At 44.1% G+C, this 24,667-nt stretch overlaps 2 protein-coding genes across 4 annotated transcripts; one reads left to right on the top strand and one right to left on the bottom strand.

Annotated features, from left to right (window-relative positions):
• The first annotated feature begins 211 nt into the window (after positions 1-211).
• TMEM263 (transmembrane protein 263) lies at positions 212-15,882 on the top strand. 2 transcript variants are annotated; one of them, XM_080590715.1, is made up of 5 exons: positions 212-360; positions 3,420-3,484; positions 4,532-4,651; positions 8,336-8,405; positions 13,177-15,882. In XM_080590715.1, the coding sequence occupies exons 4-5, from the start codon at positions 8,342-8,344 to the stop codon at positions 13,461-13,463; spliced, it is 351 nt and encodes a 116-aa protein (XP_080446841.1). In that variant the 5' UTR covers positions 212-360; positions 3,420-3,484; positions 4,532-4,651; positions 8,336-8,341; the 3' UTR covers positions 13,464-15,882. The 2 variants fall into 2 exon arrangements, with proteins under 2 accessions (XP_080446841.1, XP_080446842.1); XM_080590716.1 differs by lacking the exon at positions 212-360 and adding an exon at positions 581-738.
• Positions 15,883-17,863: 1,981 nt separating this feature from the next.
• MTERF2 (mitochondrial transcription termination factor 2) lies at positions 17,864-24,296 on the bottom strand. 2 transcript variants are annotated; one of them, XM_080590656.1, is made up of 3 exons: positions 23,400-23,508; positions 23,017-23,135; positions 17,864-19,805 (listed from the first exon to the last, which is right to left on the bottom strand). In XM_080590656.1, the coding sequence occupies exon 3, from the start codon at positions 19,792-19,794 to the stop codon at positions 18,598-18,600; it is 1,197 nt and encodes a 398-aa protein (XP_080446782.1). In that variant the 5' UTR covers positions 19,795-19,805; positions 23,017-23,135; positions 23,400-23,508; the 3' UTR covers positions 17,864-18,597. The 2 variants fall into 2 exon arrangements, with proteins under 2 accessions (XP_080446782.1, XP_080446781.1); XM_080590655.1 differs by lacking the exon at positions 23,017-23,135 and having other exon boundaries at positions 23,400-24,296.
• Between the last annotated feature and the right edge of the window lie 371 nt (positions 24,297-24,667).

Below are 24,667 nucleotides of genomic sequence, written 5' to 3'. Positions count from 1 at the left end.
CGCCCGCACCCAGTGGGGCTCCCTTCTCCCCCCTCTTGGCACCCGGGGCGACCTCCCCCCGCCTCGGCTGTCCCCCGGCCCCGCTCCCGCCGGCCCAAGGGGCCCGGGCCTTCCCAGGGGGTGCTCGGAGCGGGGTGCCCGGGAGGGGGGGACCGGGCCGGGCCTGGGTCGGTGTCGGCGGCGCCTGCGCGCCCCCCGGCCGCCGAGGGGCCGCGCCGGGCGCTGGGGCGGGGTCTGCGGGCGCCGACGGGGCGGGCGGTGGCGGCGGCGGCGGGCGGGCGCCACGTCGGCAGCGGGGAACGGCGCAGGAGTAAAGTCTGCGGCGGAGCCGGGCCGCGCCGCGCCCGCTGCGCTCGGTCGGTGAGTGAGGGACGGAGCGAGCGGGGGCCGCCGGTAGCTGCGGGCAGGGGGGCGCCTCCCCGCTGAGGAGGAGGAGGAGGAGGAGGAGGCGGCGGGGACGCGCTGCCCCCCAGCCCCGGCAGGAAGCGCAGAGGCGGCTGGGCTCGGCCGGGCTCTGACGGGCACCGGCGGCGCCTCCGGGGCGGGGGGCACGGGGAGGGCGGGCCCCGGTCCGGAGCCTCCGCCGCGGCCTCGGCTGCCACGTCAGTGCCGGTGGGGGTCCGGGGCGAGCCGCCCCCCGCGCCCCCCCTTCCCCGTGTTTGCAGTCCTCGGGGTCTGCCCCCGCGGGCTCCCCTCGCAGCGCGGCGGGATGGAGCGGAGCGGGGGAGAAGCGTTCGGGTTTGTGGGTTTTGGGTTTCTTTCGGGACCGCCAGGCTCGCTGCCTTCACCCAGCCCAGGCGTTTGCGTGCTGTGGCCTGAAAATAAGTCCGAAATAAGTCCAAAATGAGTCCCAAGCCGCTGGTTCTGGTGCTGACACCTCGCAGGTGGGGCTCAGCGCTGCCTTCTGCTCGTATGGCCGGGCTGCGGACCGGGGCTGGGATCCAGGTGCCGTCCCCAAGGAGGAGAAGTGCCACATGGACGTGGCCGCGTCCCTGCCTCGGTGTGTCCGGAGGGCTGCTCTGGGCAGCGTGCCTTTGTGTAATCAGCAGGGCATGTGCAAGATAGCTCGCTTCGGTACACAAATACCGCTGTGTGTGCACATCGGTTTTAAGGCTGCTCGGTAAATACTGGCCGGACTTTTTTTTTTTTTTTTTTTTTTTTTTTAGAGCTCTGTGTTTCTGTGAAGCGATGTTTCAGTAGAGCTGGTGTTGCCCTGTCAGTGCAGAGATCAATCCCAAATGGTGGTCCTTGTCTGGCAAGCGAGCAGGTCGAAATGTCAGATAGGAGCCAGCAGACAGATGAGAAACCCTGGGGAAAACGCTCACTATTTTTCATCAGTAAGAAAGTTCAGCAGCTGCTGTGTCGCTGGCTGCAAGGCAGTGTCCGGCCCCATTTCCTAGGCCTCCTAGGACAGGGCACAGAGATTGTGGGGTGTGAAAGCCCCTGGGGGAGCGGGGACGCTTGTGGAGCTGAGCTGGCAGGAGGGGCGGCCGCCAGCAGGCCTGGAGAGGTGCAGCCGGGCCTTGCTCTCTCTGGAGCTGTACCCCGGCCTTGCTGGCATTCGCCGCTGAGCTTCTGCAAACTGGCTTTGGGAGACCAGAAAATGGGCGTTCAGATTCCTGCTGCCTTTGGTTTGGTATCTTGGGTGGGAGGAAACCTGGCTACCAACACCAGGGTTCCCTGGAGCCCGATCTGTACCTACCTTAGCTGAGGGTGGTAGAGAAATGCTGTGTTCCCTTATGGGTAGGTACGATGCTGTAATGTCCTGGGCAGAGTTAAGGTATTGTGGTTTTATTTCCATAAGTGGTGCCTTCTTTTTTTGGCTTCAATTGTGTAGGGTTTTGTTTCTTGCTTTTTGTTTTTTTTTAATACAGTTCTGTTGCGTTATCTTCACAACTGTGTGCTGAACCCTGTGAGCCTGTTATTTATACTTCTTAGGGTAGACTTGGTATCTTTTTTCTTTCTTTTTTTTTTGTAGTCCATTCTCCTATCGGCTTAAGAACAAGTAAGCTGTGGTTCACACCTGGAAACTTCTGATGAACTTGCCCTAATTTTTCCCTGAAAACTGTGTCTTGCTCCTTTGAAATCAGCATGCTCGTTTTCAAGCCCCTCTTGCTTTGTATACAAATCTGAATTTTGAAACTTGGCTTATAAACAGAAGGCTTGTTGAAATGTCAGCTATGCTCTTGGTTTTTAACTACGCGCTTTCTACAAGCCTGGATTTGTTTTTTTTTTTACTCCAGTGCTGTTAGCATCAACTCTTTCGTCTTTCAGAAACTCAGTCAAGTGCCTCCTTTGCATGAAATAGCTGAAAAACACATTTCCACAAAGGCTGTGCTCTGAGGGTTATGTCTGAGAGGGCTAACAGCACTTAGCCCACTTGCTCATGACATGTTACAAGCACTCCTCCAGGGTGTAAAGCAAGCAGGCAAGTAGTCCAGGGATCACTTATGCTTCTTGAAGCAGTTCCCTGAAGAGCAGTCACGGGTGGGATTACCTTTTCGGCTTCGCGCTTATTTCCCTGTTTAATGTAGAGAGCAGAACACTGTTGCTCTGTCCAAAATGCGTTTCTTAAAGTGTCTTCCCTAGAACAAGCTTTTTCATCTGTGGGGAATACATCAGGTTCATTTTGAAGTCTGCTGCGGCTGCTGAAAGAGGGACAGGGAGCTGTACGCGTGGCGAGGGCTGTTGTTTTCTTCCAGCTCTGTAGTTCAGCCCTCTGACTGCCTGAGTTGGTGGGCAGAAGGAAGCTGTTTGTTTCGCGGTGGACAAAGACGAGGTAGCTGACGTGAACTTGTGCCAGGGGGTAGATCCAGCGCTGCCTGCTGCCGCGGCCGCCTTCTGGAGCGGCGCTGTGCTGCCAAGTGAAGTTGGCCTCGTCCTTGGGTAGTTTCGTTGCTGCCCACAAATATCTGAGTGGTGGCATTGAAACAAGCCAGCTCTCACTGGCTGCTGCTCGGGCCGGGCTTGCTGAGCTGAAACAGTAGGGCTTTTTGTCCGTGAATTCAGAGAGGCAGCATGAGCATCATCTGAAGCTGGGGAAGCTGCACGTGCGTCCGTAGTGGTTAGAGCCCGCTGCTTCGTGGGAGGCTAACGTTTTACACCAGTCGCTGTCCAAGAACCGCGGGCTCATTAAGGAGAGGCTGTGTCCTGACGTTGCCCAATTACCACACGTTGTAGTAATCCTTGTGATAGCTCACGGATTAAGTAGAATCATCTCTGTTGCCCAAGAACGCAGAAGGAAAACCAATGTGTTGGTGAGATAAATCTCATACAGTTCTGGCTCCCTAAAGCCGTGCTGAGTCTGCTTCTCCCTGCCGTGGGGCTGCGTGTGAGTGGTTCCCACCATATACACGTGGCAGGATCATGGCAGTAGCACTGTTCCATGAAATCTCATTAATTTACTCCCGTTCTTGCAGGTGTATGCAGAATATCTTTGGGGAAGCAGCTGACCAGACATCTCCTTCACAAAGGAATATATTTGGTGAGAAATTTTTGTTTTTAACAGCTTGGATGTGAATGTATGTGTGGCTGTACCTTCACCTCCGGAACTTCGTAGAGCTTTCATTCAGGGCCCACTAACAATGTCAGCTCTCAAATTAAAATTCTCTTCTAAACCACTTCTTTCTTTATGGCCATGTAAAAGTCTAAAACTTACACGTATTTCATATTCTGACAGTATGGAAATCTGTGTTTTCTTCTTCAAAACCAATTTAAAAAGTGAGTTCCAGTTCTTTTGCTACAAAGGTTGGTACATATTTCAATGTATTAAAAAGTATGATAAATTATCCCTTACCTCGTGAATGAGTAGTCCATTCATGAACGTGGAGGGAAAGAAACAGCCAGTAGTTTATATATGTTCTTGTTCAAAAACTCCCTTAAGATCTGCATTTATTTCTACTACTTCACTAAGAAAACACAAAGCTTATGTACTTACCTGCACAAATGACAAAGGAGACTGGAAGGTGCCACTGATAGACCAGATGTGTGCTTCGTTAACGTCCATATGAGTTCTGCCAGATCTCAAGGAGATCTGAACTCCTTGATTTTGTGTGATCACTGAGTGTGTGTGTTAAATGAAGCATGAGTCTTTTGTCCCAGTGACACGAGACATTGAATTTGAGATCACAGGACGAAAATACCAAAGAGATCTATTTGATTACTTCTCCCCCGTCCTTTTTCTTTTTCTTTTTACCAGTCTTACCAAAATTTGAAGAAGGTTCTGAAAAACGTATCATAAAAATTCTAAAGTTCAGCTTTGCCTTGTTGCATGTGCTTGCAATATTGTTAACTTTGCTGTTGTATTCTGCGTGTCTGCGAGATTCAGTGTACGGGGAACTTTGAATCTGCAGCTTCTGATTTAAGCTCCCAAGGTGCTTTAATCAATGCCATGTAGGAATGGCCTAAATCTTCCCACAAAACCTTACCCTTGCACCTCCAGATTAGTGCCTTAGGTGTTGGCTGAGAGTTTTAATCTCTTCTGTCTCTCATGAATTTTGCTTTCTCTTCTCTTGTGGGGACACACCTTCAGCAGGGAGAGTGAAAAGGAATCTCCCTCAGGATACACTACAGTCTGGTGACAGAGGACTACCTTGCAAGGTGGGACGGACGAGCTTGGATCTTATTAGACTGAGGAGGCATTGAATTGTAGGTGAGTGCTTTCACTAGGATGATGTTATGTAAAAGATAGAAAACCAGGAAACCGCTTACTAACTCCAATTTTTAAAGAAAAATTATATTCATGCCCTCTTCTTCTGAAGATTACATGAAGTCTTTTGCCACCACAAAGTTATTCCATATCCTTGACCTCCATTAATAGAAATATGTTAAATCTCTGGACGCGAGCCAGGTTCAGGACATGCTTCTGTGCTCAGAATTTCCTCTTCACCAGATAAGCTACACACTGTTTAGCACACAGGATTTTGGGTCATTTTTCAGAGGCTCTTAAGTCTCCTGACACACAAAACTAGATAGAACAATGTACACGAACTGTAACCTAGATATCTTAAAATTTCATGCTCAAGCCCTTTGTTGGAGGTAGGTCTTGAGTCTGCGTTTCACTGAAGAGCTATAGAAAAACAAAAGGACTTGTGATTGTGCTTTGTGAGCTCTCCCCTGTGCCAAGTTCTGTTTTGGGTCAACCTGTACGCCTTTTCTGATGGTGATTTGATTCTGTTTTCCCTTACGCTGGAACAGTAGGACAGCTGTGAAACTCCTCACAAGTTCATTAGGTACACCTCTTCCAGCATCATTGGAGTGCTTCCAGGCACCCACAGAACCATGAATCACGTAAAAGCTTTCAACTTTCTGGTCTCCAGATGCCTGAACGCTCCCTTCTCTGTAGGATGAAATCAGTCCCATCAAGAGTGCCTTGTTTTTCCTTAGCTGCTTTGTTCAGACTGGTGAAGTTCTCTGCTGACTTCTGGGGTCTTAAAACAGCAGTTTCCATAGAACACCATAGTCCATATAGTTTTAGGAGAGTGGAGCATTTCTGTGGTTTAAAAGGAGTTCTAATTGTATTAGATTGTTAGAAGGTGAGTGATACATTAGGTAAAAATCTGATGTACCTTTTAAAAAGTAGCTTGTGCTCAAAATTTCCATAACCTTGACCTTTTGGGGAAGGTAGCAAGGGGAGGGAATGCGTCAGTGTTTTTATGTGGTGCTGCAATTTTTCACTTCTTTTTTCTTCTCTAATACTTCGTCACTAAACCAGAAGCTCTGCTGTGAAGGTCCCCTGCCAATACACTGCTTTACTCATTTATCTTTGCTAGGAGCTGCACGTAAATCTGACAGTCACCTAACCTGGATTACAGGGAGCTATGAAGCAGTCTTCTCCCCATGTTACCTGTTTGCCAGATTTACTCTAGTCCTTTCCATTGGACAGGGCTTGCCTTTAATAAATACTTAGATGATGCCTAGCACAATAGATCCTTGATATTTCATGGGGCAATATCTACTGTCAGCGCTGTTGTGTCCAGTACTTTCCTAGTAGTGGAAAATACTGAAGCTTACACAGTCTTGTAACACTTTCTAGCATTTTGCCATATTCAAAACTAATTTCCATCTGTCCTCTAAACTTGTTTATAATCGCAGTATTTTATCTGTGCTCGTGAAATTAAATTATTTTTTCTGAGGCTCTTATGAAGAATTCTGGACAGAACCTTTTGGGAGTTCAAGCAGTGAATTTCATCTGGGGTTATTTTGGGAGCTGCATGCAGGTTAGGTACAGGGGATTTAAATGCATTGTAGAGGTTGTTCTTCATAATGACTAATTATTCTCTGTCCTAATTCATTTGGGTTTCCCTTGAGTCTTTACAATTATTTTTGTCACTTTTCCTGTGTTTGAAGTAAGGTATGGTAGGTTGTAATCTTCTTTTTTTAAGGATTTTTCCTAATGCAGCAAATTAAAATCTCCTTCCTAATGCAGTAATCATCTTAATGATCAAAATGACCACCTGTTAAGTAGCAACACAGTTATTTAGTTGTGCACAGAAGTTCCGACTGAAATGTCAGGCCTGTCAGTTTCTTGCAGTATCTGCCTTATGTTTCTTATAGTGCTTGGTATGTTTGAGTTAGGAGATACAAAAACATCCATGTGTCTTTATCTCAGTGGAGATGAAATCCTTGTATATGTTCCAGCTCGCAATAATAATGAGAATAAATGCAAAGGAATCACTTGGCACTGAATCTGTTTTTTTCACAGAACCCTGGACCACCTCTGTTTCACCCTGGGATCTGTCAGGCTCTTTATTTTTTTTAACGAGGAATTACATAACTGCTACGTTTTCCAACTGCCTCTTAGCCTTCATGTATTTAGTCTTCCATAATGATGTGCTGTGACGCACTTCCCTGTTTCTCAGCTTCCACGCTTGCATTTCTGGCTTTTGAAATGTGCTTGTTAGGCATTGCCATAAAATTAGCCATATTGCTGGTAGATGTTGTTGCTTGCTTTCCCGTTCATCTTCTTCTGTAGAGACACCTGCGTTTTCGCAGTCATGAACTGATGCCCTTAGTGCTGGTTGCGAGGAATTTTAATATTCAATTTAGGCTTTCTTCTCATCCAAAGATCTATCGCTCAGCGTGTGGGTGCGGGTTCTTACTGTGATGGTTTGACTTCATAATTACATTGTGAGGGTTTTAGCTGCTGTTTTCCAGGTGAGTCTTCCTACCCTTGAGTTCTGCTTCTGCCTCCTCATCCCTTTTTTAGATCTCAGCCCCTGCTTTCTTCTCACCCACCTGAACTGCAGAGAGGTCTGGGCACGGCAGGAGGGGCTGGAATTCTTCTTGTGGTGGTCAGTGAGTCCAGGAAGAAATCGAGCGATGTAAAGGGATTGTGCTTGTTCAGGGAGAAGGCAAATAAGAAAGTCACTGGCGAGGCAGGAAAATGGAAGGATGCTGAGTGGCACAACGCAGCTTGTTTTTTTTCATTCTCCTTTTCCTAACCTCGGTACCTTCTGAGGAGAGAAAGCAGGGTTGGCAGGAGGGCGCAGAGGAGGAGGTAGGTCTTGGTGCGGAGGCATGCTTTGGTGGGGGAGGTCCTGCACCAGGCATTGCTTTCTTCCCCACAGGAGGGGAGATGCAGTGAGCAGCGCTGCTGATTAGAGCTTTCTCTTGTGCTTCCCCTTCCCTTTGGGGATTGCTGTGCTAGAACTGCTGTAGGAAATAGCTTTTGGTGTTTTTTCAGTAAATAAGAGTAATAAAAAACCTACCTGTTTCTGAAATGTTTTCATTGGAAAGTCTGTGCATAGTTAAAATACTCCAGTTCCGCTGCTATCACCGCATTGTGTAGGCAGTACCGTTACAAGATAACTAGAGTGTTTTTATTGCATTTATTTCATCTTTTTTTTTCTTTCCTGGCATTTATTCAAATTCTCCTGCAAGGACTTGTTTCTCCAAGCTACTGCTTTCTAGGTCTTAACTGATCTTACAGGCATGCTGCTGTTGTTTTTCTAGTGTTTGCCAGCAGGATCACTAACCTTTTATTTTGTAGTACATAAACATAGGCTATCGCATGGCGGTGGATGTTTTGTTTTCATGCTGTTTTTGCCTGATCGCTTCTTAGGTTTGAGATGTGCTTAGCGTAGGGTGACCGCTCTCTCTAGGCCTGCTGACCCGATGGGGGCATCGATTCCCTCTCCAGTATTGAGTCTGCTAGAATTGTGCACGGTCTGATAATGAAAAGTGCAGTAATTAAGCAACAGATGCTAGCTTATCTAGTAATGAAAAATAATAAGTTCCTATTCTGGGGAGCTTGAACTACATGAATTTTAGATTCAGGATTTACATTATTGCTTTGGCAGAAGAGATGTACAGAATATGTGAATTTATCTTTTAGGCAATAATGAATCAAACGGACAAAAATCAACAGGAAGTCCCATCCTACCTTCATGATGAACCGCCAGAAGGTATGTATTAGTTTTCATAATACCAAGTAAGTTTACAGAAATTCACCTAAAGTGCAATTATTTGAAAGAAAACAACACCCTGCAACCTAAACTCTCTAACTTTTAAGTAACGGTAAATAACCCAGCCCTGGGATAGGATGGGCCTGCAATTCTTGTTCACTTCTGCATTACCCTGATAGAAACCCACTGAATACAATTTGGTTAATAATTCTACCGATAAATTACAGAGAAGGTGGGCAGATACCGGAGGATGTAACTTGCAGATAAGTTTCAGGAGATGTGAATTGGTCTGTTGAGCATTTGTTTCTGCTGTCCATATGTGAGATGAAAAGAGCTCGGCTTTGCTCTTGGGTGCCTTGCTGAGTTCATAGTACTTGTGACTTTTAAACAAGATGAGCTTACTGCTGCTTCTGGAGAGGTTTTTTTTTCCATAATAAAATTAATTGCGGTTTTAACTGTTGACTTACTCTCATGTTTCCGTGAAAACAAAGAAACGCTTGACTTTGTTAATGCAGTGGCATCTTGGTCCCATGAACCAAATGAATTTACATCAGTTATTAGATCTGCAGAGGAAATGAAGTTGAGAATGAGCAATATTCCCGTCTAGGCTGTGGACCAGCTGCACCGTGAGGAATCCTGTTTGCATAGTATTGCTGAGAGCATACTAGATCAAAAACTGTTCTTGGCACAGTTGTTGTCTGGATTTTGTCTTCTCTTGCTTTAAGACCAAATGTATCAGATGTAGAGGTCAGGAAGTCCTGATTCCTCTCATTTCATTACTCTTCAATTTATAATGGTAATTTAAAGCGCTCTTAGCAGGGTATTCTTTCTGCAGCTTTTATACATCGTTTAACTGAACAATTTACTTCACTTGAACAACAGTATTGTCCCCTAGCTGCAGCAGACTGGGGTCAAGTGGAATAGCTTGCTATTTTCTTAATGACTATTAGATGGGAAGCGCAAGTACAAGAAGATGAGAGGAAAGGGAGAAGTAGTTCTTTGTAGCACAGTGGTTCTTAAGCTGTACTATGCATGAACTTGTTACGGGGTAATGTTAGAAGAAAATATTTCTTTTTAAGTTCTTATGGGGTTGTCAAGATCCTAGAAGCATTTCTGAAAACAAATGCCAGGTTGGAACCTGTGCCCTAGTACATGTTACATTCTAGTCTAACTTCATAGGCTTTTTTCTTTTTTTTTTTCTTCCCCCTTAAAGATTGAGCTGTGTTTTTAACACATTAAACCTCACATATAAAATCTGAACAGTGGCCTGGTTGGTAAATCATAACCGATTCTTCCATGAGGAAGATGGTGAAACAGCAGGGATTGTTTTTTTTTTTGAATCTTTCTAGAATATTGAGCAGTTTGTCCAGATTCAGAACATAACAGCAGGGCTCCATCATCACTCACTAGTGCAGGGTTTTATTTAAAATTTGTGAGTAACTAAGACTTGCTTTCTTCTGCGCAGTTTCTTATTTCAATGTGGAAATAATCAATTTGGGTATGTAGTTTAAACAGATGGAGAAGGCTGCCATAGTTAGGAGGAGGAGTGGAATGAAATACAACTCATCTTAATGGAACCACCATCCTTGAGGGCCTTCTTTTCCTTTTGCTTCATGGGCAGTCTTCAAGCCCTGTGAGTTTACTAAAATATTGGAATACCCTAGAACATCCCTATTTTAGATGTCATACAAAGCTGTCATATGTGATATTCTTACAGCATTGCAAAAAGATGGCCAGTTGTGGATGGAAGGCTACCAGTTTGACACTGGCCAAGAAGATTGGCTCTGAACTGGCTGCCAAAGAAAATTCTTAGAGGAAAGGCTCCATTCCAAAACCAATTTGCTGTTTTGTTTTGCCCTTTTTTTTTTTTGTAAAGCTATAAAATAGTTCCAGCTTGTCCAAATGACGCTTGACCAGCTTGGTGCCCAAAGGCTTTAAGGAAATGAGTATATAGAAGCTTTTCTGCTCTTACTTTCTATGAGTAATACTTCTCTCATGTTTTACTTCCCTTACTTTTGCGGTCTATGTTCAAACTGTGGTTCGCTGTCAGTCTCTTTCAGTGGGAAGTTGGTTTCAAGGTACTGTGGCAGAGCCAACCCCTGAACAAGGAATGCGTGTCATTTTCTCCCTAGATTTAGCAACATGCTGTCTTTTTAGCTTTCTCGTACTGATAAGGAACAAGGAGACCAGGAATGTATATCCTAGAACAGTAATTGACCAACAATTTTAAAAAAAATAAATCTTTAAAGGCTTTTTGTATGTAAATGTTAATTCTGATCTCTACTTGCTTGTGTTGGCAGTGCATTTGTGCTGGAGATGTTCAGGCCGAGGGCTACAGGTGTAGAATGAACCAGCAAGAGTATTACCTGGCCTTACGTAAAAGGCTGTCATCTACATTCCTACAACCCTTCTTGTTATCCGTACAGATTTCTTAAGTAAGAGAGACTAGTATAAGATGGAAGCATTTTTAATATCTTTGCTTCCTTGAGTGGCACTGTTGCTTTCTTATGACTTTTTTCCAATATTTAAAAAGTTCTTTCATTTGGGCAGCATCTTTTCTTTGAATTATTTTGGACGCACACGTAGGAATTCTGACTTTAGCATTTTTTAAAATGAATCCGGAGTCCTGGGTCACTCGTGGCGTTAACCACAAAGTCATTGGATATGCATGGGAAGTTCACCGTAGTTTTCATCTTGTAGCACATGAGTGCTCGGAGTTGACTCTTGGAAACTCTTCTCAGTGCAAGTTGTCAGCAATCAGAGCTTAACAAATCTTCATGGGAGACAGAGACCTCTTCTGCTGCTTCTCCTATGGCACGTCACAATATGGAGTGAATATGTTGACAAGGGCTGGATACAGGTCTTCGGTGGATCTAGATCTGATTTTTTATTTTTATTTTTTTTTGTCTAGCTTCTATAGATTCATTGTCTTCTTTCAAGCATGTTCTTTCTGCTGCAGACTCCTTCCCCTCTTTTTTTTAGTGGTTGCTTCTTCCTTAGCCCTGCCCACTGGGTTTCCACTTGCTCTTTTCTTGGTTCCCCCTGCTGTTTTTCCTTAGGAAAGGGAAACATATCCACTAAATCCCATATATTACCTCCAGGTAGCTAGAAATTATAAAAAAAACTTTGTGGCTTCTAGCATTCTTGTTAACTAGCTGTCTCCTGACACTGTTTTCTCTGAAACTTGTTCTAAAATAGTCTTTGGGGATGGTGAGGAATTAACAAGGCAGGAGCTGGGACGTGCTTAGCTATCCGACATGGTCATGAAGACTGGAGATTTCTCAAGGTTCGTACCAAAAATACCTTGCAGACAAACACGTGCCAGGGCTAAGCTAGTTTATAGGTGTAGTAGGTGATAGGTTGTTGTGTGCTTAAATACAGTGTTAACATACTGTCGGTGCAAAACAAACCGCTTCAGAAGTCCTGTTTCTTTCCAGATTAGTTGGAGTTTATGCAGTAGTGGCATGTGGAGTTACAGTCCTAGCTCATTTTAGAGACAAGGTGTATGTATCTCCAGGATTTTGAGGCCTACAGTTAAAAACATGGACTACTTTACTAAACTAGAGGACTAAATGGCTAGTTCTGGGAGTCTTTCTATTACTCTAACACTTTTTATTAGTTTGAAGCTAAGAAATCGTACCATAAATATGGAATATGTACCAATTAATGGCATACAGGAAAGAACCATGCAAAATACAAGTTAAAACATAACATTAAAAAGGAAAAACAGAGTTAGATGGTCAACAACATGCAGAAATCCTATGGCTTGAGTTTTTTGTTTTTGTGTGTCATATTAGGATTTCTGTTGGGAGCCTGTCAATACTGCTATTACTGCCTTTGGGGACAATTTTTTGCATTTAATGAGCTCATTAGAAGGTATTTGGCTGGTTGACTTTTTTTCACCTTTCCTATCTGAACTACAGAAAACACCTTTTGGAAAGAAAATCAGGTTTGTGTAGATGTTGAAGAAAGGAAAAGATACTGTGAAGGCTTTGCATCAATTTTGTCCTCCTCATACTTCTTTTGACTCATGATTGCTCTTCTGTTCGTAACCTCCTTTCCCTCCTTTGTGACCCCTGCATAAAACCCTTGTAAACACGTCTTTAAAACAGTCACTAGTAAGGAAAGAAACAGCTGTCTCTCAAGGTGAGCTCTTCTCAAAGAACAGCTCTTTTCTGATAAACCTCAGGCTCTGCTTCTCCAGGAAACTTTTTCCAGGCTTTTGAGACTTGTACAACACTGTTCTGCTGCTGGTTTGATTAGGTGATTGTTTGCAGTTGTTTTCTCTTTCCGGTTTTGGTTTCCTTTTTTTTTTTTTTTTGGACAGGGTGGGAGGATGTTTTAGCAACCTGGCCCTGTGGGTTAATTCTGAATACTGGGATGGAGGGGAGCAGGAGTGTTCCCCTGTCATTAATGAAATCCAGAAGTGAGGCTAACATGGCCATAAGACTTTAAAGAGCCTGAAAGGGTGGCAGTGCACACAGAAGACTGGGGTGTATCACCATTTGGGAGCTATACACCTGATATTTGTAGGCTCCGTGTTGACTTGTTTCAGAAAGCAGCATTGAGGTATATCTCCCTGCAGCAAAGTCTCCTCTCCTCTTTGGTTATCAGTGGTGGTGTATGAGCATCCAAGAAAAACAACCTGTAAGGTAAATATATGCTGTGTGCAGGGGTTGTTAGGCTGTAAAAGGAAATGCTTATGAATAACTCTTCTGAAAATGCTTTAATCACGGTGCCGTGATTGACTCGATGTTGTTTCCTCCCTCAGGTGCGCTAAAGGACCACCCGCAGCAGCAGCCGGGCATGCTTTCCCGTGTGACTGGTGGCATCTTCAGTGTAACGAAGGGAGCTGTTGGTGCCACGATTGGGGGTGTTGCTTGGATTGGAGGGAAGAGCTTGGAAATTACCAAAACAGCAGTCACGTCTGTGCCTTCGATGGGAGTAGGGCTAGTCAAAGGGAGTGTTTCTGCTGTGGCTGGAGGTGTTTCAGCTGTAGGATCTGCTGTTGCAAGTAAAGTGCCTTTAACGGGAAAGAAAAAGGATAAGTCTGACTAAAGCCAAAACTGAGAGACATACGTGATTCTCCAGAATATTACATCGGCGGCATTAAAATCTGCTGAGATTTGGACCATGAGAAGCCATGCGTCTTAGACACTCCATCTTCTACAGAGCTGTGCAAGTAACTTAATTTCATCTGAAAAGGACAGAAGCAGCTTGGGTAGCACAGTGTCTGAAGATTTGTTAGAGCCTAGATTCAAGCTTTGTATCTGGTGAAATGTTAACACTTGATAACTATAGAAGTGAGTACGTGTATCTGAAGGGATTATACATATTTGAATATTCACTTACTGTAAGTCTTGCAGTTTTGGACTAAAATGTGAACATAGAAACTTAACTTGGTGATGTCTGCCGTACCATCTATTTGATGAGGTGCCGTTTACTGTCCTCAGTGGCATCCACATCTTCCTGCTAAGGATCCTTGAGCTGTGTAATGGCGTTATTGGATGTGCCTAAATAGTTACAAAACTGTGTTTGTAGGAAGCCTGAAAATTATCAATGCATTCTGCCAGAGCGAACTGGCAGCAAACAGAACTGGAGGTGTGCAGAAATTGGAAATGAGTGGGAGATAGGAGGTGACAAAGTTTGTAACATGGTAGAAGGGATCATAAAAACTAACTTAATGCCTTATTCAAAAAAAAATCTCTTTACTAGGTGAAGCTGTGTAAGCTGTGTCCTGTTGTTTCTGTACAGTTCACAGAACAAGCTTTAGAGACTTTATGACTCCTAGTATCTGAAACTTTTAGTCAGTTTTTACTGAATACAAGATTGCAAAATCTCAGGTGTATTTAATGATATGCATCTATTTCCTGCAAGTGAACACTTGCTTCTGATCAATTTCTTAGACACTAGAAAAAATGAGGGCTTCATGGAAACTGGGCAGGTGTTTGTGGTCATCTAGCACAACTGTGTAACTTGAAAGAAATTACTTGGTGTTGCTGGGAACCACTGAAGAACTAGCGAAACTTTTTCAGCTCCGTGGTGTGCCAGGTTAGTTTCTTGCTCTGTTTAAACAAATGCAAGAATTTTTCACTACATCTTTATCTCACACTTTGCATTTTGATTTTGAGGAAAATGCAATACTTTTATTTAAAAATAAACCAAAAACAGGCATATGAGGCCTTAAAAAAAAAAACCTTATATATATTGTCCAAGTAAACTGTATACTGACAGATTCCAAACTTTGACACACCTCAAACGAGAACATCTATAGGTCCTCTGCAGTATGTGAGGCAAAACGCACTCCTAAGACACAGCTTGAGGTTGCCTTAAAATAGAAGCTGTTGGTGACTTTTGTTTTTCCCCCACGTGCTGACTTTGCAAATAAGTAACTTCTTTGGAAGCCCATAATAGAAGGCTGTGAACATTGTGTATGCAGTATTTTCTTAAACTCGTGTTCCTACAAAAAACTTCTAAGCATGTAAAAGCTTACTTTTTCAGTGGCTATGGTTGTACAAGAAAGATATATAGGGAGACTTTTTAGAAATTAAAAAATCAAAATGTATCACGGGTCTAAAACTCGCTCCTATATTTATGGGTGTTGAAAGTAAACTGTAGATTATGGTACAGTAGTAACCTAGTCTCTCTGAGCCATTGGTACTTCCGCTGCAGTCTGGAACAACTTTATTTGGTATCAGTGATTGCTGTTTACGTTGGTGGCATGGTATTACCACACATAATGATTCGGGGCGATGGGGAGAGCAAACCCAAGAGGTAGACTTCTCCGCTCATCTTGTTAGTTGCACCAGCTGCTTAGCTCCAATCTGCTGGAAGCGTGCAGTGAGGTAAGTCTATGCAATAAATGCAATACTTAACTATTTTTATACTCAAAAGCTAGCAGTACGGAACGTGGTTTGGTTTAAAGATCCCAGTTAGCTACAGAAATGAGCAGGCTTGGCCACAAGGAGCAGTCTAGCTGCAGCAAGTGATTTAACGTGGTCGGCTCCCCCCCAGTTTCTGATGTAGACATACCCCAGAGTGCCACCAGTGAACTCTGCGAGTCAGCTGTTCGGGACCACAGCGGGATTTGTGACACTCTACCAAACCCTTCCTAATCATTTTCTGAGGACACAAATGTTGAACTGGTCGTACCCCCCCTTTTTTTTTATGGCATTCTTTAAACTTTTATGCTATGAAACTTGCTGCAAAATGAGCATGGTCTGAGATAAGCAATGTTAGAGCTGTAAAAAGCTGCCAGCACTTCGTTATGTTTTGTTCTTAGCATATCCTGTAGTTATTACTTCTGAATCTTGTAAGTGAAATGCTTTAACATGGCATATGGTTTTAGTTTTGGAAAAGAGCTTTGTCCTATATTCTGCGTATTTCCCATTTGCTTATGCAAGTCACTTCTTAAGAACTTGTTCTGATTCTGTCCTGACACTTGTGAAACATTAAATTGTTGCTGTTTCAGACTTTTTGAAAGCTTCCTTAGTTACTTTGTGGAGAAAGGCAGATTAGTAAATGCTTAGGTGTGACTCTTCATGCTGTATCATGGCCTAGGGAACCTGGATCTAAATTGTACTGAGCAGCTCTTAGCAAAAACCTCACTTTGCGGTGGTGTCTGCGCATAGACACAATGCAAAATCCTCTTCACTGCTTTTTTGTGGTGTTTTTTTTTTCTCTTGGGAACTAAAGGTTGGGGATACCCACTTTTAAGATCATAGGGAGTTGAACGGAATATGGAACCTTATTTAAAGAAAAAACAAACTTATTTTTGTGGCCCCCCATTTCGAAAGGGGAAATGTTTATGAAGACAACTTGTATGCCTGACTGCTCGTTCTGTAGAGAAAGGCTGGGCTGTGGACTTTTATGTGCAAATATTAAACAGTATAAACAGTTCATATTCACTGTAACAGCAAGAGTTTAGGAAGAAGATTTCAGTGCTGTAGTAGTCTCTAAGAAAATGTTTTGGTAACTGGGACTTACCAGAGATTTCATTATAAATGTATCTGGGAAGAGACAAAGAGTTATGAATGAAGGATTGAATGAATTTGGGTCTGCTAGTATGGAAAAAGTCTTTCTCTTCATGCTTTTGGTTTGAAAGGGGAAGGGCGGGGGAATTGAAACATTCAGAAGGGAAAATGAGCTTAGGATAAGTCAGGCTGTGGCTCTGTTAAGGAAATATGTCACTTTCCTGTTTTCTCCACTGCTACTGGAAGTACTTTAAGTGATGGGAATAAGCTGTAGCAGGGATTTTACAAACAGATACCTGTGGAAATGCTGAGACTGTTTTTATGGAAAACATTCTCTTATGTCTTGGTCTCCTTCTCATCCCTAAATCACTGATCATTTCTGGGGTTCATCATTACAGTAGACTGCATTACACATGCCTTCAGAGCACTGAAATGCCCCCTTGTGTCTGAGGGGAAGGAGGCTTTCGACTTCAAATAGCGTGCTCTTTGTCCTTCGGTGCTCAACTTTTACAGTCCTAACGTGACAAAGGCTAGTGACCATGAATTTTAATACGGCAGTCCTCCCAGCTTCCTCTTACAAAACGATCCTTATAAAAGGAACTTAGAAAACTCTTTTGGAAGAGTCAGCAGAGAAGTGGCTCAGTGAGACAGCCGAGCTCTTACCATGGTGCTGACAGCGTCACTTGAATTCTCGCCGGTCACGCGTGCTCCCACCAGAGGGGTGCTCACCTCCACCTCCATGGCTCCGCTCGCACCTTCGGCTGCCGCCGTCCTGGCTCGGCTCCAGCCAGATGTTTCCAGCCCTTCCCGAGCTCGCGGCTGTATGAAATCAGCGTTGTGTGCAGCCCACCCTCCAAATAAGTAATTCAATACCAGCTTTCCTCTGTAATTTAAAACTCCTCTTTGAGAAAGGAACACCCCGGCCGTGCTGCCAAAGCGCCTGCTAAAAAATGACCTTGGAGAATGGCCCAGGGGGTGTGTGCCTGATTTACGCCCTGCTGTCAAGGTGGAGCGTGTATGGAATAGCTGCTTAGGAAGGCTTGTGGGGTATTTTGGTGGTGGTGGTTTGTTTTTTTGAGACATAAAGTCACTGACTCTAATTCTACTGAGAGGATCTTTAATGGGGCTACTATTTCATACTATTATTCACAGACCACACATGAAAATAAATAAAAATCCCCTAAGAACTTAAATGCTGTCGGATAGGTACTATTTTAAAAGCCAGCACTCATCAACAGTTATCTTACAGTGATATCTGTACAGTGATATCTGAGAAGTTGTCACCCATATATTTAGAAACTGTGGCAGCTGTTTGCAAAACTGATGGTCATTTTTAATCACCAGTAGTTTACAGGCTGGAGTTTTGTTACACCCATGTAACAGTGGGGCTTCTTCCTTTCCCCAGTTGTTTAGGGCCCTTGTGAGTTTCTCCCTAGCCTCTTCTCTCCCCCTGCCTTGCTAGCAAAGAAGAAATGAACTACCATATAATAGCAATAGATGTATTTCCTTGTGCTCCCAATCCTTTTGTAAAAGTAGTCAGTCTTGAAGTCTCGGAAATTTCAAGGAGGTTGTCTTGCACTTCCTTTGCGTTATGGTTTGTAAATGAACATAGCAGGGCCTCACTGCAGCAGTTGCTAAACAAAAACCCGTGTTCTGCCCCCATTCTCTGACTGTGCTCCAGCTTGGCCCTGCCAGCCAAGAAGCTGCCTGCTTCAGTTCAGATCTACAAACTAGAGCCACTTCCTGCAGCAGTTAGGAAAGGAACTCAAAAAGCATCTCCAGAAGTCAGTGGACCAGTGGGTGGGTGAATACTAGTGGAAAAATAACCTTCCTTCTTCTTTCTCAGGTACAGATTATGCTATGAGCTACCACAGGCTGGAGTGTGCAGTGATGGCACTGAAAAACCAAAGACACTAGTGGCCAGTTTAGATGAGGAAATGTAACAGAACCAAAAAGCCATGTGAGATGCTCCCTGGGGGATAAACAAGTCTTTATGTACATGATGAATCAACCTTTCTCATAGCCAGATTCTACGACACTACCTGGAAGCATTAGAAGGCTACAATTGTATAATGAAGTTGTGCATATAAAAACCACACCTGGACAAAGCGCAGCTAGGACTACAGTCTGGTGAAGATGACTTTTGTTTCAGCTCTTATCAGAGAACCGAGACCTCTTTGATCGTTTTCTTTTGCATAACTTAAAATACAGCATTCAAATTAGTCTTGAGTGTTTAGAGGAGCAACAGGATTAAACATTGGTCTCTCCTTCTTTGACTGTATCTTGCCATAATTGACTTCAAAATCTTTCTTAGTGCCATTTAAGCTTTCTAGACTTCCACTCTTTATATTATATCCCAAAGCAGAGAGTTTTTTAATTCTGTACTGAACAATTTGTGTTGTCAACTCCAGCACCATTGGTGTGTCTCTAATCTGCGCGATAGAAATTCCTTCCTTCAGCAGTCCTCCGAGTCTTTCTTCCAGAATTGGAACAGAATAGTAGAGAAGGGCCGGGCATTTCAGCACTAGTTCTTTTAATTCTTGATCGCTGCACTTAAAGATGTTTTTGGAAAAAAGCATGCTCTTCTGCATAGTAGTCGGAGTAAGCTGAAAAATAAAACCTTTAAGTTTTGACAGCAGCTGTAGTACTTCGTGGTCACTGAAATCACTCTTCTGGAGAAACTCCAAGTTCTCCTGGATTGCGGTGGAGGTATTTAATAAAATAAATGGATTCTGGCTCAGTAACTTCAGTATCCAGACCTTCATGTTGGCATCAGAACCTCCTAAACTTAAATAATTTCTCTGTAACGTCTCTATCACTTTTTTATTTTTTTCAACAGGATTGTAGAAAATATTGGGTGCGCTTGTTAAGAACCTGGTGATTATATTATTCTTAAGTCCTAGCTCTTGAAAGAACAGAATATTTGCTTTCTGGTTCTCATGATAGCCAGTAGTAAAAAAAGACTCTGGAAACTGCTCTATTAATTTAATCAACTGTTTTTCATTCTGGCATACTAATTGCCATAGAGCTCTTTGAGCGTTTATCTCTGCAGGACTACGGAGAATTGCCTCTGGGCAACGTTCTAAAATACTGGCTACAGCGGTCTCATCTGCTCCCATTTCTTGTAAGATGCTAGCAACTTCTTGAACGTAGGCCACCTCCTGGAGAAGGACCCATTCCTTCAGTCTGCGTATTTTCTTAACGTCGACCGACAATCTGTAGAGACTCTCAATGGTCTTTTTATTTTCCTCTCTCGATTTTGTATCGGTTGTATATGTGGAATGTATTAAGAAGCTTCTGTTCCTTACTTCAGTCCGTAAGGACAAAAATTTCAATCCAGGGTTACGGTACTGAGATCTTGCCAACAGGAGTGTAAACGTATCTCTTGCACCATGAGCGACTCCTCTCAACATCATGGAATGCAGCCCTATGCGGAGAGAGAAACAATTCTTTGAAAACACATTTAAGGCACAAATTTTACCTCATAATGTTCTCAGAGTCATTGATATTTAGACTGAGCTGGCAAAAGAAATTACTCTCAACAGTATTTTTTGTTATTAGCACAAAACTCAGCTTTCACGCTATAAGGAAGAGGGGGAAAAAAAGACTTTTGAAAGGTTAATGTTCTGACTGATGCCTCACTGGAACAATAACTTGCAGATGCAACAGACCTGATACGGGGGCAGCGCTCCGTCTGTGTAAATGCTTGCTTGCTTGTCATACAAGAACCAAGCTGTCAGCCATTTCCTGCAGCTGACGGTGTCATTACGTTACAGCTCACTCGTACTGCATTAGAAGAATGTTTTATGCGATTTAATTTGACAGTAATTCTCCTAAATGAATAGTAATAAGAAAAAACAGCTTAAACGCCTTTCTTAGCTCTTCTGAATGTATTTGCTTAACTGCTCAGGCATTGTTTAGAGCATGATTTGTTCCTCCATGTGTCAGAAACCTCCCTGGTGCTCCTTCCGTAGCAGTTCACAGCCTTTATAAAATCATTCTCCTTGCAATTAAGCGAAAAAAATCATCAAAACCAGTTCTGTATGTATGTGCGTTTCTCACTAGCTGAGTCTGTTAATTGGGGCTGAATAATTAAACTGGTATTTTGGGGGAGGAAGCAAGTACAGTGCATCATCTTCAGGCCTTCCCTTGCCTCTTCCAGCACCTACTTTGCTACAGCTGCCTGCTGCACGGACACCTTCCTTCTGTCTCCAGGTAATTTCTGTCGCTGCCAGCCACTGTGTGGCTGAGCTGGGGTCCAAACACCCAGCACAGGGCAGCTGTGGAGAACCCAACACCCCAGCTCTGCTCAGGCTGAATGCCAGGTACCATGAATAGCACGTGCAGTGCCACCTGCTCCGCGACGGCCAGAGGAGCTGCTGCAGCAGTCACGCAGAGATGTCATCAAGCGTATCTTTAACTTCCTAGGTGGCGGTTTTATAACAACCTTTTGGAAGCACCGTGTGGAAGTGAGAACTGCTGGTCTCTGAAATACTCGCACTAATTGCTGCCGCTGCTTAAAACCACTCTAAGTTTAAAAAAAATAAAAAAAAAAAGCAGAGATACAATTACTTTGTGCGTTTGGCAATCCTATTTATATAGTTGCTTTTTCCCAAAGCACAGTGTGCTTCAAAAAGTACCCACGTGAGCATTAAGTAAGACTTATTTTTTTAAGAGAGGAAAGACTGTTACGATCATCCACTCCAAACTCTTGCATAACATGCACTAAGAAGCCTATTGCAGGAACAGCTCTATGAGACCCCTAGACCCTCATTTATAGACTGTCTTTCAAGAAAAATACGTGGTTTGTTTCGAGAACCTAAGTGACAGAGCCTCCACTGAGTTTCCAAGTAGCATTAAACATTTTCTAGAAGTAAAATACTTTTTCTCAAGAAAATGTCTATTTGCTTTTAAGTTGATGATTTTCAGTTTCTAAATCCAGACTCTTATTATGTTACAGCATCATAAACTAATAGATTGACTCAAAAAAATAATTTAGTACATGCAAGCTTACATTAATAACAAAATGCTGTGTTTTTTTGTAGCTTGTTTTTTAGTGTTGTTTCAAACCTCTGAGGCAAAATCTTACTGCCCAATGAAGCTGTTTGTGCTGTAACTGCAGGGCTAGTAATTTTATCTTCATAAACTTGGTGACTGGAGAAGTGCTGTCCAGGGAGCTCCAGCACTGAACGAGTGATTTTCACAAGTAGCTACGTAAGGGCTCTGAGTGGAGGTAAGTCACGAACCTTTCCTGTGCTGTTCTTTCTGTATCCTGAAAATGTGGCTGTTTCACAGGGATCGAAAACCGAAGCCTCTCCTCCATAGGAAGAGGTACAACCGCCTGTGCCTGTGAACTGTGAGTAGGTCTATGGAATTCAATAGGACCGGAATTCAATAGGTCCAGCCAAAGTGATCTCTGAAGGAGCAGGGCTTTCTTCATTGCTTCAGCTTAACTGGAAATACAGCGAAATACGGTATTGTTAAAATTGTTTGGGGTGTCAGATGATGCTTCCAAAGTACAAATTGGAAGAGTAACCACGATTTTTGTTTCAATGTGTAATCCTGCTATTAAATAAAATTGCCTTGTGAGTAATGTAGTCACTTAAAATACAGTCATTTTACCAATTAGTTACAGAGCTTTTTAAAAAAACAAGGCCAAATTCTGATATAGTAAATTGTGCTTTTCTAAAACCTGACATGGAAATTATTAAGTTTGCTTAAAAGAAGCTTTATATTGCCTAAAACTGTTTGACATCACAGTCATCCTTGCTAGCATCAAGAAAAAAAATCTTCCACGCACAAACACTGAACATGGTAAAAGGAAGAAAATTTTATTTGCTAAACCACGTTTGACTGGGATACTCAGGAACCCTTGTAAAACATTAAGCAAATTATAACATATTAAAACAAGATGAATGGTTTTTAATGTTATGGTGTACTACAGGAACAGAGAAGATGCTTAGGAGTTATGATTTGGTGTCCAAAATGCATTTCAGAGACTGTCAGTGACAATATCACATTTCCTGGCTATTTAACCTGCTCCAGAAGTTCAGAGTTCTGTTAAAGCTCATGCTGACTGCTGCTCCCGTTGAATGCAGGAACCCGCTGCAACTTTTTAGATACTGATATTGCTGCGGGGATTGCAAATCAACTGATTTTTTTTAAAAAAGCCAGCCCAGATAAGTGTTTGCTCTCACTGCAAGCGGCACCCCCTTATCAGCAGGTGTCACCTCAGCAGTGAGGAAGCGAACAAATGTCTGCCTGGAAGTTATCACCAGTCCCACTTGCAGCAAACTGTACCCACAGAGTCAAGCGGTACTATGATTTTCATTATTTAATGGGACTCTACTTGTATCTTCTTCTATAGCAAAGGGGTACTTCGAATCAACTGGGTGATTCACCATTCATTTCACTCAGAAATGTGGGAGTATTTTGGAAAAAAAAAAAAAGCCTCTTGTCCATGTATTTTCCACAACTTTTTTACACTAAGAGCACAGACAGCGTAACTATTCCTGCTCACTGGTCAGTACCCTGCTCATTACAGCAAACCACAGACAGATCTTAGTGGGTTTGCTGAGTAAGAAACTACTCCATGCCTAGCTTGAACTTTGCATTGACCAGGAAGAGTCAGTATCTACCTAGAAAAAGAGCGGTGTAGACTGAATTTGAACAGCTTGTGAAGAAGGCTGGAGCAGCAGCAGGTAGTTTGGTAGAGAAATGCTTTGCAAGAGCAAGCAGCTACACTTCGCTTCCACGCCTGCTGACAGAAGGAAAGGTTACAAAACCACGCGAGCTCGGGGCCGAGCTTTCCAAAACAGCTACAGAGGAGGCGAGGCGGCCCCGGCAGCTCCAGGCAGGGGATCTCCCACACGCGGCCCCGTGCCCGGAGCGCAGGCCGCGCTTCACCCGGAGGCGCCCACAGCGAGCTCTCCCCCACCACGCCCGCCTTCCCCGGCCGCGCACCGTCCCCACGCGGCCGGCAGGGACCCGGCCCCTCCGCGCCCGCCGCCCCGCGCCTCACCTGCCTCCCGCCGCCGAGCGCTGCGCGGCCCCGCCGGGCCCTGCCGCCGGGCCCTGCCGCCGGGCGGGGCGAGCCGCAGCCGGGTCGCGCACGCCCAGCAGCCCCGCCGCCATGGCGGCCCCCCGCCGCCCTCGGGGGCCGCCTCCACACCCCCGGGGACCCCCCGCGGCCGTGACATGGCGGCAGGGGCCCGGTTCCCTGGGGGGCGCCGGAGGGTTGAGGCGCCGAATGCAGCGCGGGGGCTCTGAGGCGGGTGGGAGAGGTGTAGCTGGTGCCCCTGCCTGCCATCAGCCCTGCCCTGGAGTGTTTTCATCCCTTGGAGGAAGGGAAACCCGCTCGAATCGGCACATTTCATAGCAATGGAGTGCCTCTCTGAAACCTGAGCTTGCAGTAAACGAGGGTTTGCCACCTTACAGGTGTGAATTCAGAAGGGTACGGCTGGTGCCTCGGCGCGCTCTGTTCTCAGCGCGCGTGGGGCATTGGATCGCGCGGTCCCTGTCATGGAAAATCACCTGAGGTTCTTCCACTGGTTAAAATAGGCTTTGTTATGATTAGGGATGTTTAGAGGGGAAACGCTAGGAAGCGTTTGCATTTAAACAGCTTTCAAGAGAGAATTAGTACAGTAAATATGGAAAAATCAAATTCATTTGGAAAATTGATCATTTTGAAATACTATTATGGTGTCAAAGCAATCGACATTTGAAACTTCGGATACTGGACTGCCTGTGTTCTCATGGGAAGCAAGTGATCCTACTGACTGTAACGGAGGTGGGCTGTTTCTTGTGTTTATCCAGAACTGAAGCTGAATTGATAGAGCTAGCGGGGACTGGCACCCTGTACTGGAACAGTTACCATACACATACACCATGCGGGAATCAGCCCTCATGCTTCTCATAGCGAGGTGTCAGTCTCTGCTATTCCATCTATTAAAGGAATTTTATTCTATTAGTATTTATTTATCAGATTTATTACTCTGCTATTCTACTATTAGACTGCTCATAGTCTAAAGACTACTTTACTTCTAGTTTTTCTACTCTTTTTGAAAGCAGCACACTGGAAAATCTCTTCAGGAACAAATCCTGGTGAGAGGCAACACCAATGTGATCATGGGAGGCCTCTCTTTTATCTCTGTATTTTCTTCCGTGTGATCACTGCACCTATTACAGAATGCAACAATACACGTGTATATGCAGTCATTGGATTAATAGGGGTGTGCTGGTGGTGCTTCAAAGCTAAATGAGCTGTGATGGTGAGAATCTGCATCCTCT

The sequence above is a fragment of the Anser brachyrhynchus genome (assembly GCF_964034855.1).
Source record: "Anser brachyrhynchus genome assembly, chromosome: 1".
Classification (NCBI taxonomy): domain Eukaryota; kingdom Metazoa; phylum Chordata; class Aves; order Anseriformes; family Anatidae; genus Anser; species Anser brachyrhynchus.
Note: the sequence above shows the minus strand (reverse complement) of the source record. Positions and strands in the feature narration are given on the sequence as shown.